General features: G+C 53.9%; 2 protein-coding genes across 5 annotated transcripts in view; one reads left to right on the top strand and one right to left on the bottom strand.

Annotated features, from left to right (window-relative positions):
* The window catches only part of MRPL37 (mitochondrial ribosomal protein L37), a 14870-nt gene extending 1485 nt beyond the window's left edge, over positions 1-13385 (top strand). The window contains exons 2-7 of one of the 2 annotated variants that reach the window (XM_035018476.1): positions 2877-3060; positions 3155-3270; positions 6152-6337; positions 8219-8376; positions 11259-11459; positions 13168-13385. In XM_035018476.1, coding sequence (XP_034874367.1) covers positions 2877-3060; positions 3155-3270; positions 6152-6337; positions 8219-8376; positions 11259-11459; positions 13168-13245 — 923 coding nt within the window. In that variant the 3' untranslated portion in view covers positions 13246-13385. Of the gene's footprint in view, positions 1-2876; positions 3061-3154; positions 3271-6151; positions 6338-8218; positions 8377-11255; positions 11460-13167 lie in introns of both variants that reach the window. The other variant, XM_035018475.1, reaches the window with a different exon arrangement.
* Positions 13386-16594: 3209 nt separating this feature from the next.
* SSBP3 (single stranded DNA binding protein 3) overlaps positions 16595-18905 on the bottom strand; it is a 162619-nt gene continuing 160308 nt past the window's right edge. The window contains exon 17 of one of the 3 annotated variants that reach the window (XM_035018477.1): positions 16595-18394. In XM_035018477.1, the coding sequence (XP_034874368.1) occupies positions 18365-18394 (30 nt within the window). In that variant the 3' untranslated portion in view covers positions 16595-18364. The remainder of the gene's footprint in view (positions 18395-18905) is intronic. The other 2 variants (XM_035018478.1, XM_035018479.1) reach the window with 2 other exon arrangements.

The following is an 18905-nucleotide window of genomic DNA, read 5'->3' as shown; positions in this document are numbered from 1 at the left end:
GGGGGGGGGGGTGTTGTTTATTGAGAGTCCCTTTCCCTATTCTTGCCTGTTCATCCCACCCATAATGATGGGGATAGGGCAGGTTCTGAAAACAAAATGGTCAAGGTCAGTGGGAGTAGTATTTTCCAAGGAGTAATTAGGAAAGAAAGAGACCTGGCAGGATTTGGGGACTAAACCAAAGAATAAATCCTAAATTTGAAAAAAACTTAACTGGCCAGCCTCTTAAGCCGCTCAAACCCATTCCTGAAAGCTGAATTTCCAGCATCTAAACATTCCCATTGCCCTACCAGGGTATTGTAACGGACCTCACAAGACTTGGCACCCCCCCTTTTTTTTTTAATTTAAGTAGGCTCCACACCCAGTATGGGGCTTGAACCCACAACCCTGAGATTAAGAGTCCCGTGCTCTACTGATTGAGTCAGCCAGGTGCCCCACCCTTGAGTGACCCTGGGAACATTACCAGGCTTTAGGGTAGACAGACTCAAGTTCTCTTCCCCACCATCACTTAGAGGGTATGTGACTTGAAACAAATTCTTTAGTCTCTGAATTTCATCCTCCATTCCATAAAATCCGATTTGTAGATAAAGTTCCTGGCACAGGATAGATGGTGGTGCTCAGTAGATGGCAGCTCTAATGATTAGGTATTATTCATATACTATTGAATCATAAAATCTCAATTTTTTAATCCACTGTAAAGTTTAAGGAACAGTAGGGTGGCTCAGTCGGATAAGCGTGTCTGCCTTCGGCTCAGGTCATGATCCCTGGGTCTTGGGATCGAGTCCCACGTCAGGCTCCCTGCTCAGGAGCAGGGGTCTTAAAAAAAAAAAAAAAAAAAAAAAAGAACTATTTTTTTTTTTTAAGATTTTATTTATTTATTTGAGAGAGAGAGAATGAGAGAGAGCACATGAGAGGGGGGAGGGTCAGAGGGAGAAGCAGACTCCCTGCCAAGCAGGGAGCCCGATGCGGGACTCGATCCAGGGACTCCAGGATCATGACCTGAGCCGAAGGCAGCCGCTTAACCAACTGAGCCACCCAGGCGCCCCATGAAAGTGCTATTTTTTAAAAAAAGTTTAAAGAACAGTGGCAGTGTCAGAACTAAAATTCAGGTTACCTGACTCCAGGGTTTTGTCTGCTGCACCATAAAATCCAGAAGTTACATTTCTAAATGTTTGTATTTCCCATGTCCTATAAGCCTCAAAGTGAAAAGTCGCATTGCCCTCATAGCATTTCATTTATTAGCACAAAGGAAATTGCCTGAGAGTGTCTCCCCCAGAGTATCCTGGGCTCCGTTTAATCCCAGGCATAGCTTTACAAATGAAGATACGTCTCTGAAACGGTGGTGTTTTCCTAGCTGGCGGGAGTAGCCTGCTAACCAAAGTAGTCACCAGACTGCTGTCAATTTGTGACTACAATCATGGACAAGATACAGTATTAACCTTGTCCTGAGGGTAGGGGACTGGTACGTGGATTTGATGCAGAACTTAGGTCCCTAGGGCTGGGCCGGTTCTTCCCTCAGGGAAGCCCGATCTGGGGAAGGTGAAGCGAGGGACTTGTGCTTGGCATCACAGCCCATCCCACTCAGAGTAGTGGTCATTCCTTAATGTTTAAAAACGAAGCAGTCTGAATCAAATCTATTTTTGTTTATTTATATTCCATCTTTTCCCGAAAAGTATTTCAGGCATCTTAACAGAAATTTATAGCACAGTATAAAATGTTTTGTTTTAAATTAAAAACATACAGGTGAGGGAATCCACACAAAGGAGAAATAAAACAGTGAGGTGAATACAAAAAATCCATTCTGTGAGGTTCCGCTTGCTAAAGGGGAGCCCCAAACATGGCTCTCAGCCTGTTAACGGTATAGAGACGGGGTCAGCTGACTAGACCAGTTGCCTGTTTCTGTAAATAGTTTTATTAGAACATAGCCACACCCACTTGTTTACTTGTAGTCCCTGGCTGCTTTCAGTGCTACAGTGGCAGAGATGAGTAGCTGTGACAGAATGTATGGCTCAGAAGCTGAAAATATTTATTATCTCGCCCTTTAGGGAAAAGTTTGTTGACCCCTGGTATAGGGAAGAATGTTTTCAGTTATGCAGTTCACCGTGTCTATAAGACAAAACCGTACTATCCCGGGAAAAGCCCAACCTTCTGGTACCGAGGCCAGGGAGGATCCTGTGTAATAAATAGAACAGGGGATCCTTTCGACAAATAACAGCAGTGCATTTCATAGGGCTTCTACATATAAAAATCTGCTTAAAGGTAGCTCATTATAGAAGCTCAGGGTTAGGTGAGATGCGAAAGATTATCTGTTTAAGTGCTCCCAAACTCAGGGCCCCTCAAGTTACTCATGATCAATAAGTTATTTCCATTATTTCCCAAAGCTGTTTTCCCTTGATACAGCAGTATGGGCTTAATCCTTGGCCCACTCCTAATAAGTGGGATCTATTTGGTAGACACGGGCTTTTCCAATCAGGGACTTGGATGTGGGTTAATAAAGGGATCTAGGATTTGAAATGCTGGCATCCATTGATCTAGTCCTCTAGTCTGGAGTCTGTGTGAATCTTGCAGGCAACAGAGGGACCTTTTCCCACAAGATTCAGCCTTATGATCCCAGCCATCTTCGCTGCTGTTTGAATCCCTCCTGTGCAGGCACTCACTACCTCAAGCAACTGTTGACCATCCTCAGGTAGACAGTCATTCCTGCAGTCAAGCTGAAATCCGGCTGTTCTGGCTTCCACTCTTATTTTAGTTCTGACTCCTCAGATGTCCCAGTACAAATCCTGTTTCTCTCAAGGCAGACCTTTCCCCAAGATGCTACTGGCAGACTTAAGCAACTCTTACTGAATTGTCTTCTTTTTTTGTGATTGATTACCCCAAAGGTGTAAAGCAGGCCCTCTGGCTTACCAAAGCCAAGTTAATAGAAGGCCTTCCCGAGAAAGTGCTTAGCCTCGCCGCTGATCCGGAGAACTACATAGAGAACCAAGATGAACGCCTTCTGAACGTGATCTCTCACGCCCGTCTCTGGCACTCTACTGAAGACATCCCGAAGAGAGAGGCCTACTGGTAAGTTTCCCCCACGTCAATAAGATTTCTAGTCAGTGGATCTTAGAGTCAGCCTTTTGCCTTATGTCTCCAAATGTCTCTTCTTTCCTCCAAGCCCAGTCATTGTGGACAGTCTGATACAGCTGTGTAGATCCCAGATTCTCAAGCATCCCTCTCTGGCCAGACGGATCTGCGCCAAAAACTACACGTTATCCACCACCTGGAATCGAGGTTGGTCATCTTGGTCTGTTTTTTATCTTTCTACTCTTAACCCCACTACCAGCTCACCATCACCACATCCATACCTGTGCTTGTTTCCTTCCTTCGTGGACCACTTTTATAGAATCAGACACATCCTCCTATCATTAGCCACAGACCAGTCTTTTTTTTCTTTTTTTTTTTTTAAGGGGGTGGTGGGAGAGGCAGAGGGAGAGAGAGAGAAACTTAAGCAGGCTCCATGCCTAGTGTGGAGCCCAATATGGGGCTTAATCCCACAACCCTGACATCATGACCTGAGCTGAAATCAAGAATAGGACGCTTAACCAACTGAGCCCCAGATGCTCCTCAGTTTTTTTTGTTTTTAATCACTTCTTCCCATGACTTAATTCAACTGTATCTGTTGAGTACCCTTGAGTGCCTAAATGTTGAAGATAAGTAATAAAGGGCAGGCAGTCTCTGCCTTCACAAAGCTCTTACTCTACTGTAAGAGCCTTCTTATCCCATTCATGCTTTTCTCCTTTTCCAAATCCATTTTCCACGTAGCTGCTAGAGTGATCTTTCTAAAGTGCACTTGCCTCCCCTGTTTCAGATCCTTCACTGCCTCCCAGGAACTTAAACCATTTATCATTGGATCCAACCCACTGGTTTGGCCACCAGCTGGCCTTTCTGGTCTTCTCTCCTTCCTACCCCCACCCCCACCACACCCCCAGGCTAAATTTACACTTTAGCCACTAGCAGCTCTTTGGCATCAAGCTTTTATGCCTTTAGCGCTGTGCTGTACGTTCTGTCTGGAATGCTTTTTTCTACTTTCCTCGTTTGGCTAAATTCTACTTGTCTGTGAGGCTCAGCTCCAGCCCCCTTCCTATGTGAATGTAGACATTAGCTAGTGCTCCTTCTGCCCATCGTTCCTATTTTGATCAGAGCGCATGTTGTACTGTATTGGAATTCTCTAATATCCTCTCTGTCTACCTACTAAACTGAACCCCTGACAGGAGGGACCACATCTCACTCGTTTTTCTGCACAGCGTCTAACAGTTCCTGGCACGTGAGCAGTGCTGACTGAGGGACGGGGGGGTGATTACCACCCTGAGGGGTTTCCGTCAGGGATGTTCAGAGCACACCAGTGTTCTGACTGGTGGAATCCCGGAGCGGGGAAACCGGCTGTGGAATGATTTGGGATTTTCAGGACATCTGCTTGGTCAGATTTGTCTAGCTTGCCCCTTTTGAGTATGGACTTCCTGGCAAGGAGTCAGCCATGCAGAGGTAATGGCACCACTAAGGAAATTAGTGAACCTCATTAATAGAGGAGTACTTGTTGGCCCATCATCAGCTATTACCTCTAATTAAACTGCCCCATTTGGAGCTGTCACTGGAGGAGGGATATGGAGGGAATTGAATTGGAAACCACACTAGAGTGGTCTGTGGGGAGAATCTAAAACCCAAGGTTAGGAGAGGTCCAGGCACATTTATCTTCCTTGCAGATTATATGTGAGGAAACAGGAAATACTTTTAGAAAACTGTTCTTGAGGTGTGGGTATGATGTATTTTAACAAGCGGCTCAGAGTTTATCTATCCACAGATGTAGTATCCCTGCTTTACACACCCAGTGAGGGAGACCACATGCTAATTATATGACAGTGCTGGGGACCAAACTAGTAGAAGGATCATCACCCTTGACCCGTTAACCATCCCATTGTGATTTGACAGGTTCTAAACACCCAAAGCACCTTCAGAGGAAGATTTGCCTCCATGGAGAATCTTCAGGAGGCCATTCACAAGGGAGCCTTTCAGGCACATTTGGCCTGGTGGCATGCAGCCTCCTGTGGGGGCCTCTGTGAGGGGCATGCGCACATGCTCCCAGTGGCAGCTTTGCTGATGTGTCAGGTGTGAGTGTCTTTCCTCATCAACTTACGTCTGTGTAGCAAGTACGTGGATCTGTCTTAGGTGAGGCTTTCTGACTGGCCTCGTTTTTCTTCACTGTCGGTTGTTGAGGACAGCTTGGCCCCTTTCCTGAGTTTAATAACCTTTCTTTTTAGCCTCTAGTCTCCTCCTCCTTCCCTCCCTCCCGCCTTCCCTACAACATTCTGCTTCTAGTCACCTGGGTTCGTCTCCCTAAACTCTGCCGTGGGGGAGCACACTTCTGTGCCTTCACTCATGTTCCTCCTCCTGAACTGAAATGTTTTTCCTTCCCTTTTCTTGCCTGGGCAAACTCAACCAACCAAGGGCAGTTTTGCCCCCTAAGGGAGATTTGGCAAGGTCTGGAGACGTTTTTGATTGTCATGACTTGAACGGGGGAAGTTCTACTGGCGTCTGGTGGGTAGGGGCCAGGAATGCGGCCAGACATCTGCAGTGCACAGGACAGTTTCCCTCACCGAAGAATTACCCAGTCCAGAATGAAAAAAGAGCCAAGGTTGAGAAACTCTGCTCTTATCCATCCTCCGGAAACTAGTTTGAAGGCATACCACTTTCAGGAAGCTTCCCAGGCCTCCCAAAGGAGGTCAGTCTGCCCCACCTCTACTGTCTCCGAGTACGGTTCATGCCTTCGTATGCACTTACTACCTAGGAAGCTTCTTGGGAGCAGAGGGTAATGCTCACTCATTTCTGGGTCCCCAGCTTAGAGCAGGTGCTTGGGAAGATCTGTGTGGGGCAGCCCTGAACCCACAGAGACTGCCAGGTGGCCTCAGGGCCCATGGGCAAGGGAACACAGGAAGAAGAGTGCTTTGGTTGGTCCCCTTCTCAACATCTTGACCAAAGTCTTGTTTTCTGCAGTCATGCTGGTCAGCTAGGAAAGCCGTAAGACTTGAGGAGCATGGCAGGATGAAGGCTCTAGGCTTGGCTGAGCAGAGGTAAGGCTTTAGACCAGGGTAGACTAATCGTCTTTCTCCCCTTTTAGAGTCTTTTCTCCTTCAGGTCCGTGGTTCCAGTGGAGCCCGACTGAACACCAAGGATCCGCTGCCCGCCGTCGCCTCCAAAGAGGAGGTTGAAGCTACTAAGAATCATGTTCTTGAGACCTTCTATCCCATATCTCCCACTATTGATCTTCAGGAATGCAATGTTTATGATGTGGAAGACAACACAGGTAAGTGTCACAGCCGTGCATCTCCCGGCAGCGTGGAGATGAGGGACGCGCATTTTCTCCTAAGAGCCATGTAGCAGCCTATCCCCACTTTGCTTTTGACCCCTGAGAGGTAACCCTGTTATCTCAGAGTTGTAACGGGTGGCTGAGGGGGCTTCTGGCCAGGCCCCAAGTGTTTCCTTTATTCACAGGTCCCTTGAAAGACACCCCTCTTTCTATGTACCCGTAAACCCTGGCCAACCGCCTGCTAGGACTGAGGAAGCCCCACAGGCCTTGAATGGGGCTATTCATCTCAACTCCATCGAATAAGGCACCACCATCTCCCCTGGCTGCCATGACAGAAACCAGAGCATCAGGCCAGGTGGGCCCACGGCTCATGTCCTCTAGCCCATCCCTAGGAGTTGTAGCGCCTTCCTTCTAACCTCCTCATCTCCAAAGCAACAGCTTCCAGCAGACCCAGCCTGTTGCCACAACCCCCCAGCTAGCTGGCCAGCCTGACCTGGTCTGTTTTCTCTCGGTCCATCTGGTTCCTGGTTCTAGAGGCACCCTTCTGAAACAAATTCCATCCCTTTTCTCTGTGCCTACTTCCCCAGCGCCTATCAGGTACAGGTGGAAGTCCTCAGCCTATCACATGAGGGCCTTCAGGTCCGGTCTTGGCCCCTTTCTCCAGCCTCACCTTGGTCTCCTCCCCTGCAGGCGCGCCCCTCCCCCCCCCCAGTCCAGCTACACATAACACACCGTGCCCTTTCTCACCATAGGCTTTGGTATGTCCCCTCGCCCCTCTGCCTGGGGTTTGTGGCCGCCCACCCCTTTTTGTCCCCCCTGCCCCCGCGTGTAGTTCATCTGTCACAGTGCATCTTCAGAATCACTTCTTCCCCAGAAATGCTCTGGGGTCTTCCCTTGTCATCAGGGGCCTTTCATCTGGGGCTTCCCCAGCCCCCAACTCACCCCGCCCGGATCTTCACATGTCCCTCTGTGTGGACCCCTCCAGACTGAGCCCCTCCAAGGCAGTGGCAGGCCGCCCTCGGCCTCTGCTCCTGGCCCCGGTCTGGCCCCAGTCTGGCCCCGGTCTGGCCCCGGCGCCTGTCTTAGGCTGGGCGCACAGGGCGTGCTGAACCTCTGAAGCAAGGACAGAGGCCCACAGAAGGGCGTCTCTCTCAAGTAGTGCTTGCTTCGGGGATTTTCAGAGCCCATGTTTTCCCAGCTTCCTCCTTGTCACCCACTTTCACTAATCCAGGTTCTTCATTCTGGAAGCTGCCAGCCTACCAAGGGTTTACTGCTAGCCATGGAGGGGCCGAGAATGGTGGCCTGGCAGGGTGGTGGCTGGGATGAACAAGGGCTCAGCTTTGATCCTCAGTGCCAGTATTTGCAGATCACTTGTGAGGCATGAGGCGAGTCGTTTATTGCTAATAATAAAGTATGGAATTTTGCAAATGATTGGCTTTTAAAAAAATAATTACCCTAGTGTTCAGGTTTCCTTCTAACGTCACTGTCACCTGTGTGCTTGAATGAGCGAGAAGGGGTAGATTAGAGCCAGCACCCAGGAGTCACCTGGCACAGGGTGGCAACATTTTCAGTAAAGAGCCAAATAGAATGTATTTGCAGGCCACATATGGTCTCTGACAGCTACTCTGTAGACATTGTGTCAGTGAGTGGGCATGGCTATGCGCTGGTAAAAACTTTATTTTCCAAAGCAGTCGGGGGGTTGAGGGGGTGATGTGGCTGGCAGACTGGTTTGCCTTCCTCCTGAGCCACAGTGATAACATCTGCCTTTACGGAGTCTCGGTGGTGCCTTGCACTGAGCCAAGGTGACATGACTTTCCAAAGGCTTTGGGACAGGCTGGTAATCCTTTCTGTTCCTCCATGTGATTATGTATCTTGCAGGATTCCAGGAGGGTTATCCTTACCCCTATCCCCACACCCTGTATTTCCTGGAGTCAGCCAATTTACGACCACACCGCTTTCAACCAGATCAGCTGCGGGCCAAAATGATCCTGTTTGCCTTTGGCAATGCCCTGGCTCAGGCCCGGCGCCTCTATGGGGTATGTATGGGGAGGAAGACCACTCAGCGACTTTACATGGTGTTGGCCTCCTGCCTTACACTGCTCAAAGAAAGAAGGGGGGTACAGGGGGGATTCCTTGCTTGACTGAGGAGTTCTATGGACAGGCACTTCCACTCACCCTACGGAGATAAACCGACATCTGCTGGGGCCTCCTGTGTGCCTGCCTCCTGTGTTTTACATAAGACACCTCATTTGTTCATCAAAATAGCCCACGAGCTTTCTTTATCATCCCCATTTTCCAGTTAGGGCCCTGAACTCAGGGAGGCTAAGCAGTTTGTCCAGCATTACATGGCAGCGAGTGGTGGAGGAAAGGTGAGAACGAGGCGTGCCCCGCTCCTAAGGCTTCAGTTATTTGTGCTCTAGTACACCCCTCCGTTCCGTGAGAGCAGACCCGGGGCACGAGTCTCCATGGGCAGGTGGAGGTTAGGCGGCAGAGACGATGCAGGCCTGTCTGCCAAGTGAGGACAGGCTCGGGGACCAAGGTGCCACCTGGTGATAGCCCCTTGATTCTGAGACGAGGTCTCAAGGGCCTGGATGGTGTAGAATGCAGGCTACTCAGCCTGTCCCCGAAATGGGGGAAAGCTTGCCTGGGAGCAAAGGCCTCCGGGGAGGGAGTAGGGAATGGCAGTATGGGATTCCCCGAGCAGGCCTGGGACACTGGATCCCGGGGCGTGTGTGTGTGTGCGCACATGCGTGTGCGTAGTGCTGAGAGCTGCCAGCTCCCAGGTCTGAGGCCCTCCAGGAGGAGTGTCCACAATTCTATTTCCCCTATTTCCCATCCTACTCGGTCTAGGAACTAGGTGGGGTTGAAGAGGTGTGGTTGGGCAAAGGAGGTAGGGAGTGGAATGGACCTTGCCTATATTGAGCATTTGCTACCTGCCAGACAGTTAATTAGGGTTCTTTATGTCAGTGTTTCCCAAAGTACGGTCCTGGATTAGCTGCATGAGCATCATCTGGGAACTTGTTGGAAATATAAATTCTAGTGCATCAGAAACTGGGGGTGGCGCCCAAGTAGCCAGCGTTGTTGGAAGCCCTGCAGGTGGTGCTGGCGTTAGCGCAGTTGAGAACCACAGCACTAAGGTTGGAGAACCACTGCGTTGTTCAGTCCTTGTAGCAACCCTCCATGGCAGATGCTCCTAGCCTCGTTTTATAGCTGAAGAAACTGAGGCTCAGGGAGGCCAAGTACCTTTCCCAATGTCACACAGCTAAGAGACTGGCAGCTGTTACATCTTTATGTGACCTTCTTGCGTCTTTCCAGTCCTCGAAGGTTATCTTTGTTCCCATTCTTTGACTACATACTCATGAAGGCTCTGGAAGTTTAGGTGACTTGCCCAAGATCCCACAGCTGTTGAGTGGGGAAGCAAGCGTTGGAGCCCTGATCCCTCTAGTCTCAAAAGACGTGCTGCCTCTCAACTCTGGGGCAGGGAAAGGGAGCAGACATGGTCGCATGCCAGGGACCAGGTCTGCAGGTTCCTCGTAGCTTCTGTGCCAACTGTTGCCAACAGAGCACGGGGAGCCACACTGCCGCTAATTGCCACCTAGTTGGGTAGGAGGGGAGACCTCTCCCAGCCCCTCCAGGTACAGATTATTCCTGGGGATGTGAAGTTGAGCAATTATGGGAAGAGCCTCCATGTAAAAGGTAAAATTGCTGAGAAATTTATGTACTACCTGCAGTTTTATTGATCTGTAGAGGGAGATAAGAGTCAATACAGCATCCTCAGCTAACACTTAGAGGTACTTTTCTTTTTATTTATTTCTCATGCAGCTAAGAACAGGTATTTCTAAGGCCAACAGTCCCGGTGTGGCTCACACCGAGGTCTGACATTAGCTATTCCTGATGTCACACTCCGCTCTGGAGTGGTGAACGTAGGCAGCATTTTTGGATCAAGGATGCTGTGCTCCATGGGGCCTGCCTGCTGGATCTTCGTCCAGCGGGTGGCCATCACCCGACAGGACTGTTGCGGAGCCTCAGGGGGGTGAGCATGTCGTTTCTCATCCACCCTGGGACGCCCCTGGGGGTGAAAGGAGGCACCACTGTTCCATCGTGCGGGACACCAGGTGTCAGCCACGAGGAGAGGGGTTTCAGTGATTTCCTAGCGTGGGGTCTGATCCTGGCTCACGTCTCGTGGGCAGCCTTGCACAATCATAGCACCTCTCTGGAGCTCAGTTTCCCCATCGGTGAAGTGGGACTAGACGGCTGGATCCGCGCAATTACTGGTGACTAAAGCCGGCGCCAGGCCTGGCACGTGAGAGGCGTGCAGGAGCTTGCTGCTGTGATTGGTACCAAGTGGCGCTCCCGGAGCGGGAGAACCTGCTCGTGCGCTGCCAGCTGAAAGCCCGCTGCTGACGCGGGGGGTGGACACGCCGGCAATCGGATGCCTTCTCTGGGCCACGCCGGGAGCCTGAGGCGCAGCGCCGGCGATGGTCCGCAGGGCCGGGCGATGGTCTGCAGGGCCGGGCGGTCCGGGGCGCCAGGGAGTGCGCTGCTATGTTCACTGAGCCTCCGGGTTAACCCTTGATGGAACTGCTGTCACTGTTGTCGCCATCAGGTAGCGCCGTGGGTTTAGGGATCTCCCGTCACCTTCCTGTGCTCTGCCACTGGCCCAGCCGTCACCCCCGGCGGCAGGCATTGCTACTTTAAGGCGCTTATTAACCAGGAGGCGCCAGGTCAGGCAGGGCCGGGCTGGGGGAGGGAGGGACGGCCTCGCTCTGGTCGGCGCCCTGAACCGGCCCCAGCGCTCCGCGGTGAGGGCCTTACGTGGGAGCAGGCGTTAGTTGCAGAGGCCGGAGCTCGAACCTGCCTGTTCTGTGCTGTTGTTTACACCCCACCGTTTCTACTTGTCCCCTTTGTCTCTCAGAAGGACGCTAAGGTTTTGGAGCGGCCGGTAGTTGTGCAGAGCGTGGGCACCGACGGACGCGTCTTCCAGTTCCTGGTGCTGCAGCTGAACACCACAGAGCTGGCCGCTCACGAGGGCGTCAAGAACCTGGTCTGGGTGGACTCAGACCAGCTCCTCTATCAGCATTTCTGGTGTCGCCCGGTGATCAAAAAGAAGGTGGTTGTGGTGAGTCCTGCCATGTGCAGCCTGGTGATTGGACCAGGGCCATGACTCCGTGTCCCCAGAGGGAGCCGGGGGTGGAGTGGAAGGGATGCTCGCAGGTGGGACCCGGGCTTTAGGGACTTCCTGCCCAGGATCTCTACCTGGAGGGCTCCTTCTGCCCTGGGCCCTGCCCGGCCCTCCGTGCCCCTCTGCGCCCCTCCTCCCCCCCCCCCGGGGCAGCTCCTCACAGCGCCCCCTCGTGCCTGGCTGCCGGTAGCCCGGGCCTCCGTAGGTGCGGCTGCTTTTGTATGTGAGGCGTCTCCCTTGTGCCCCCGCCCTCCGTTTCTCTCGAGTCTGGCCATCCTCTAAGGACCCCCGTCCCGCTGCTAGCCCCATTGCAGTGCCCTGGGTGGGGCCCCATGGCCCCTGTGTTCCCCCATCACAGCACAGGCCCACTGCTGTTTCCAGGTTTTTCTCTTCCATCAAACCGAGCTCCAAGCTCCTCGGAGGCCTCCGTTTGTTTCTTCCCTCGGACAGGGGATTCTTCCCGGGGCCTTGTCACTGTCGCAGCCCCGTGCTCCACTAGCAGAGGCCCGGCCTGCTTCCCGTGCAGCAGGCAGTGACCATTCTGTATTCATCACGTGAGGTCAGGCAGCGAAACGTGCTCCGGAGGGACAAGGCAGTGTCGGGGGCTGCGAGAAAACAGAATGGGGGTGCAGCCGGCTCTGTGGCTAGCTGTGTCCTGGGGCCCGCACGGGCCTGAGCAGATGTGCTGCACGGAGCTGGTGCTGGGCCTTTGAACAGAATCGGCGCGTCGGCTGCCTGGTTAGCTCTCCAGGCGCTGTTTCTGCCCTGGAAATGCCTCCCCGGTTGGGGCCCTTCTCTTTGGCCCCTGACCCCATTGTGTCACCTGCAACCACACCAACTTCCTCTGCGCTCTCCGCTCTTATCCTGCTCTCCTTCTCCCCGACGTGTCCTGGGTCCTCCCTTCCAGAACCCTGACTTAGTGGCAGACACATCCTGGTTGGTCAGATGGTTCCTGCCCCCAGCCCCCGGCCCCCAGCCCCCAGCACAGGCCCTGGGCTCCAGCCTCGCCCTTCTGCTTCCTGCCTCTGCACTGGCGCGTAGACTCGTCTCTCGGAGGACGCCTTCCTTTTCTTTTCCTCTCTGGCCCCTTCTGCTTGCCCTGTAAGACTCATTCATACGTATGGGAGACCACGAGTCCTCTTCTTCCCTGCTTCCTGAGCATCTTTTCCCTGCGTCTGCTGTGAGGCCTGTCAGCTTTTATCATCACTGTTGGAACATCTGGCTGTAAGCTCCTTGAGGGCAGAGCCAGATTCAAGCCACTGTCGTCGGGTTTCTAGCACGGGGCACAGGCCCCGTATGGAGAGAAGGGACCTGATCCATGTGTGTGGACGAGTGAGGGATTATTGTCCCTGGGAGTGAAAAGGGGGCAACAGAGCATTGGCTCGTGGTGGTTGCGGTGAGAGGGATGGGGATGAGGGCGGTGCCAACAGACGGTCTGGCCAAAAGCACTAGGAGAGCTTCGTGCCCCCCCAGCCCAGCCCCTCGGGCATCTCTGCACTGCCAGCTCCCTGGTGCCCCTCCTTGGCCCATGAGAGAAGGAGGCAGTGACTATCCAGCCATTTAGGTTTTGCATAAAACCAACCTTTGTTTTCAGTGCTGCCATTAAACCTAGTAGCAGGATCCTAATGGGCTGTGTTCTTTCTAGGAACCTGTTGGGCCGACTGGTTTCCAGCCAGAGACATTCAGGAAGTTTTTAGCTTTATATTTACATGGTGCTGTGTGAGCCAAGGACCATTCTGAGGTCTGAAGCCTCCTTGCCCCCCTCCTGCAGAAGATCCTGTATCCAGAGCAGTGCTGGGCCTGCCTGGAGCCTCCGTGTTCATCTGGCCTGCTGTCTGGCTGCCAATAAAGAGCCTCCCGGTACACTGGAGCCTGGGCCTGGTGTGGGGGGCCGTCAGGAGGGGCGCCCATAGCTGTACGTGGGCCGTGCCGTGAGCTGGCCTCCGCGGGTGCAAGCTCGGGAGCCTGACCTGCCCAACCTTAAGCCCGGCTCTGCCCACAGCCCACTTGGACTTTAGATAAGGATCTTCGTCTCTTTGAGTTTTACCTTCTTCACCTGAAACTTGAGAATAACATGACCTCCCTTGAAGACTGTAGATGCGTATGGAGCATCTGCCATAGGATAGGTGCTCTCTGATGCTCCCTGGGTTCTCACGGGACTCTCTAAATTGTGGGCACATTTCATAATGACTGCAGGAAATCTGAATAGAACATTCATTGTAGATTTCTCCCTAGCATCCGGGTTAGTAGACCAAGTACATCCCTGGTTCGGCTGGCCTCTCTTTGTTCACATCACACCCAGGTTCTGCTCAGGGCCCAGCACCTTAGACGTAGCATCCTGTTTAATCCTCACGTGTCGTTTCCATATTCAGGGAAGTGGTTGAATGCCCATGTGCTGGGCACTGTTCTGGGCCCTCGAGATAAGGGAACTCAGATAGTATAAGGTCCCCTAGGTCACATGGCGGGTGGTACAGGTCAGCTTCCTAGGAGAACACTTGGGGATGTGCAGGTGAGTTGGGGGAGGACCTGGAGGACCAGCGCCTGTGGGGAGTGGTGGGGCAGTGCTGGGCAGAGCCTGAGCTCGGTGGGTTTGCATCTGAGGTCTCGGCCAGCTCCCAGTTCTGTGGGTGCTCTGAAGCAGAGCTGTCCCGCCCAGAGGTGAGGAGCTGAGCCTTTCTGCGGACACCACTGGCCTGCCGCCAGTCACTGATCCTCACTGTTCGTCACAGCGGGAGACGCCTAAGGTGAGGTGGGTGGAGGGCGACTCCCAGAGGGACTTGGCCGAGAGCAGGCAGCCACGGAAGCAGTTAGTCTGCCCTGCTGGAGGGCGTCCGAGGAGACATCTGGGAGCACATCATGGCCACGAGAGCTTGTAAATGGCAAAGTGGAGCTCCTCCCTGTGTGGCTCCCGCGCTCGCCCTCCATCCGCTGTGCAACTTACCTTTTAGGCTTGGTGGGGTGGTGGCGGCCGCCTGGAGCCAGGCGGGGCTGGCGGAACGCCCTGGAGACCAGTGGAAGCGGGAGGGGGGCAGGCAGAGGGCCAGGCCTGTGGGAGGGAGGCCGGGAGGGGCCGGTGCTGCAGGGTGGGCCTGGGCGGCAGTCCACCTTGAGTGACGAGAGCCCTAGCGGGCTGGCCTTGGTGTGTCCCCTGGGGATCTCAGAGCTGAGCTCTGGTCCCACGCAGCTGAGCTGCAAGGTGAGGCAGACAGCGCTGCCGGGTTTTACCCCCCACTACGGGAGGGGGAACAGGCTCAGAGACCGGGTGGTGTATGTAGTGCGAAGAGCTGGAAGTCTCACGTGAGGACAGCTGCCTTTTCCACAGAGAGGTCTCCACTTCCCCAGACCCCAAGTGCCCGCAGCCTCAGCCTCCCCACCTGCGTCCAGGGTAGGCTTGCTGCCCCGGGTGACGAGTCCAGCCTCCCCACAGCAGCACAGCCCCTTCTAGCGGTCACCGCCCCCCGCCCCGACACACACATCACGGATCTCCTCATCCCCAGCCGGACCACGATGGCGCCTAACACTAGGTCGGGCCTGGGGACGGAGCCCTGAGGGTCCCCACTACAGACCTCCTCTAGGGGCAGTGCAGCAATTAGGCCCAGTTAAAAGCACCTGCTGTGTGCCCGGCCTCGTGCGGGGAGCCGGAGCTACAGAACGAGCCCCGGTCTCCTCCAGGAGCTCCCAGTTTGCCAGCAGACGCGGACAGAGCGCTCTGCTCCGGATCCACGGAAGCCGTGAAGGCCACCTTTCCCCTGCCTGAGCTGCTGCCCACAGGTGACAGTATGCAGGGGTGACTACCCAACAAACATCCAGTTCCTCCTTGAATGAGCGCCCACTGGGTGATTCTGGGGACAGGGAACACACGTCCCCAGCTCTGAGGAACACCCCGCAAGCAGGGGTGGGGGAGACGGTGAGGCTCGAGGCAGGATCCCCTCCCAGCTCAGCACCCCGGCCGCTAACTTGGCGGCCCCTACGGGTGCGAGCCCCTCGCGAGCGCCAGCCCGTCCTCACGACCACCCTGTGAGGAAGGTTTGTAGACGAGGAGACAGGACACGGGTAGGAACGCACTCGCCCACGGCCACAGGGAAGTAGCGGCAAAAGCAGAGAGGAGGGCGCCTGAGTGGCTCAGATGGTTAAGCGGCTGCCTTCGGCTCAGGTCATGATCTCGGGGTCCTGGGATCGAGCCCCGCATCGGGTTCCCTGCTCAGTGCAGAGCCTGCTTCTCCCTCTCCCTCTGCCGCTCCCTCTGCTTGTGCTCTTCTATCTCTCTGTCAAATAAATAAAATCTTTAAAAAAAAAAAAAAAACATCGGAAACTGGCAGTTTGCGTCTGGAAGGGTCAGACCTCGTGAAGGTCTACTGAGCCCACATTTGGCTCCGACACGGTTTCCCTCCCCTCCTGCGGGCCTGGAGCAAGGTTCCCGAAGCTCGAGGGAAGCAGAAAATCCTACTTCAAATGTCCACACCCGCACACCCCACGGCTTACGTGGGGCCCTGGCTCTACTCTGTGGACGGAGGCTGGGGCTGGGTCTCCCCACGTCTGCCCACCCCCCGCCAGGATGCCGAAGGCTACCCCGAAAATCCTTGGAGGTGAAAACAAGACCAAACTGAAAACAGGAGAATCAGTGTCCCCGGGGACCCCCAGCCTTGGCCTAGGGCGGAGGCCACCCGAGTGGGAAAGGCTCTGTGGCTACAGCTCCTGGGGCCCCCCTGGCCTGTGTGGACTCCCTGCGGAACCTCTTCTACTCGCTGAAAAATACCTTCCGGCAAACCGGCGTGTGTCCGCAAGACAAAAAGCTGAAGGTGCATTTTAGAACGCCCCCAGATGTCTGACGTGAGACTGCGGCCTTGCTTCCCAACCCCCCCTCCCCAAAGGCCACTACGACCCTGCAGAGCAAATGCAAAATACAGATTAACATGCCCAGGAAAAGAGGGTGGACACCTTGAACACAAAACAAGATCTTGTTATGCACCAGCAACAAAAACAGCCCGACCAGTCACCTTGCATTCTGTAGTCAGTATAATAAACTCCGACCCACGTCCCCCACCCCCCCCGAAACATGTCAGGAAGGGCTGCGGAAAAAAGATGTCCCTTTAATAAAACGTTATCAACATATATCGTACACAAACTACAATGTATCATAATTACTTTTTTTTTTCCTCTCTTAATTCAGAACCAGACTACAAGGTAAGAAAAAACACAGAAACAGCTACAATGTTCCCAATAATCCGCACAAGGTCTTTTTTCAGGCAGATGGTATCTCACATAGTATGATATACATGGATCAGGGAGGGAGGGAGGAGAACAGACAGCAGCTACAGGGGTGCGGGGAGGAGGGGCTGTAAATGTACAAAGAATTCAGGTGTCTTCAGGGCAAGACACAGAGGTTTCGATGGGAGCGGTGAGGTGAGGGAGGCCGTGAGTCACCCCCTCCTGGGAGGGGACAGGCTCCACTGTCGCATTTGTCGGTTTTTGAAAATAAAAACAGGACCGAAACAGCACGTCTGTTTGACTGGTGTCCCCCGCCCCCCACAGCTATTCCGAAGTCTTTCCATCCAGTTCCAAGCGTATACAGAGCAATTCTGGTCAATTTCCCATCTTTGAAAAAGAAGCAAGAATCAAGAGAAAAAAACCCAAAAAACAAAAAACAAAAGAAAACCCAAACTCCAGCCCTATGGTGCCCACACACACGACGAGGACGATGCGAGCCAGGGCCACGGGACGAGAACGCGGGGGTCACAGTTGCCATGTCCCAGGTCATAGCCATCCTGTCGGGGGCGGCCTCCCCCACTGCGCTCCGTCCAGGCCACCACCCAGCTGGCAGGATTCTCGCTGGGAAGACTGGGGTGGGGGCTGAGGACGGGGCTGGAGCGTCAGGGAGGCCGGGTGGGGGAAGGTCCAGAAGAGAGAGAGGAGGAAGCAGTCCTGGGAACACAGTGCATGCCACCGGGTCACAGCGCGTCTCCGCCGCGGAGTCCTGAAAGCGGTCGGGTGGTCGGGCCCCTCAGGCCACATAGTGGGGGAGGGGGGACGGTTCTGGGGTCCCACGTGTGCAGCTGCCGGCGCCACCTCGGCCGGGAGAGAAATCAAGCAAAACCGAAACAGGTTCCTTACCCTCCCTTGCCCATCCGCACGAACCAAAAGCCCCAAGCGGAGAAAGGTGACTTTCTTTTCTCTTTCCAAAAAAGGCCTTTTGAAAGAAACCACCGATTGTAAACTGCCCAGTTTATTATTATTATCATTATTTTTAGATGGCTACAAAGACAGCGTGAGACCTCACACCTAGACTAGCTTTCCTGGTGGAAGGGCTTGGGTACAGACAGACAGCAGGGCTTGTTTTTTTTTTTTTTTTCCTTTTTTTTTTTTTTTTTTTTTTAAAGAAGAAAGCAAAGAGGTTGACGGGGGGGGGGGGGGGGGGGCTTGCTAGAAGCTTCCATTTTTAAAAATTTTTCCCCAAAAAAACCCCCCTGAAAACAAATTAAAAAATCCCAGTAACGGTAAAACCCCAAACAAAAAAAAAACAAACAAAAAAGTGTCACGTACATAAAAGGTCCTTTTGGGAATGGGCAAGGGGTGGGATTTTTCTGGTCACTGACTTGAAATATATTTTTATTTTGAGTTTTGTCCTTCATGTTTTATGGAATAAAAAGTTCGGCCTTTTTATTGCATGAAACTAAAACTGGGACAGGTGGGGGGACTGGAGGAGGAGGGGGGGCTGAGGGGGAGCAGGGAGACGCCCCTCCCCCAGCTCCTGGGTAATGACACCTCACTTCTTCTTGCATAATTTCTGGCATCTTCCCGCCTGAAATGCCGGCTCTCTCAGCGTCTCGGAGAAGAGGAGGGGATCACACGCTCATCGTCATGCTTGGAGAATACTGGAAGGGGCGAAGCAGAGACGGCGTTGTGAGGGCCAGGCTGTGCGAGCCTTGGGCGCTGGGGAGGGCCCGTCGGGGGTGTGGCTGGGCGGGGAAGCCTGGGGTGGCTCTGGCGGCTCGGCCCCAGCCTGTGCCTCGCGGTGGGAGCTCCGGGGGCTGCCGTAACCCCCCCGCCCCCCCTTCTCAAGTCCCCCCCAGACACTGCCCTCCCCACCCAGGGCCGGCTGGGCTGCTTTCCTGCAGGGCCGAGCCAGGGCTCTGCCAGGGTGCCCTGTGCGGGAGCCAGTCTGGGGGTCTCAAAAGCTGCTGCAGCATGACCTTGTTTCTTCAAATGAGGTTGGAAGTAGAAGCCAGCCCCCCTGCACAGAGACCCCAGGAAATCTCTGGTTGCACGAACCCTCCTCCCCAGGACAGAAAGACGCGGACCCCCAGAGACCATGCTGCCCAGAGGCCCAGAGCACCAGAGCCCAGGCCTCTTGAGTCCCAACCCAGGGCTCTTCCAGCCACATCC

The sequence above is a fragment of the Mirounga leonina genome, unplaced genomic scaffold (genome assembly GCF_011800145.1).
Source record: "Mirounga leonina isolate KUSES-001 unplaced genomic scaffold, KU_Mleo_1.0 Mir_173, whole genome shotgun sequence".
NCBI lineage: Eukaryota > Metazoa > Chordata > Mammalia > Carnivora > Phocidae > Mirounga > Mirounga leonina.
This window is presented reverse-complemented; position numbering and strand designations above follow the sequence as displayed.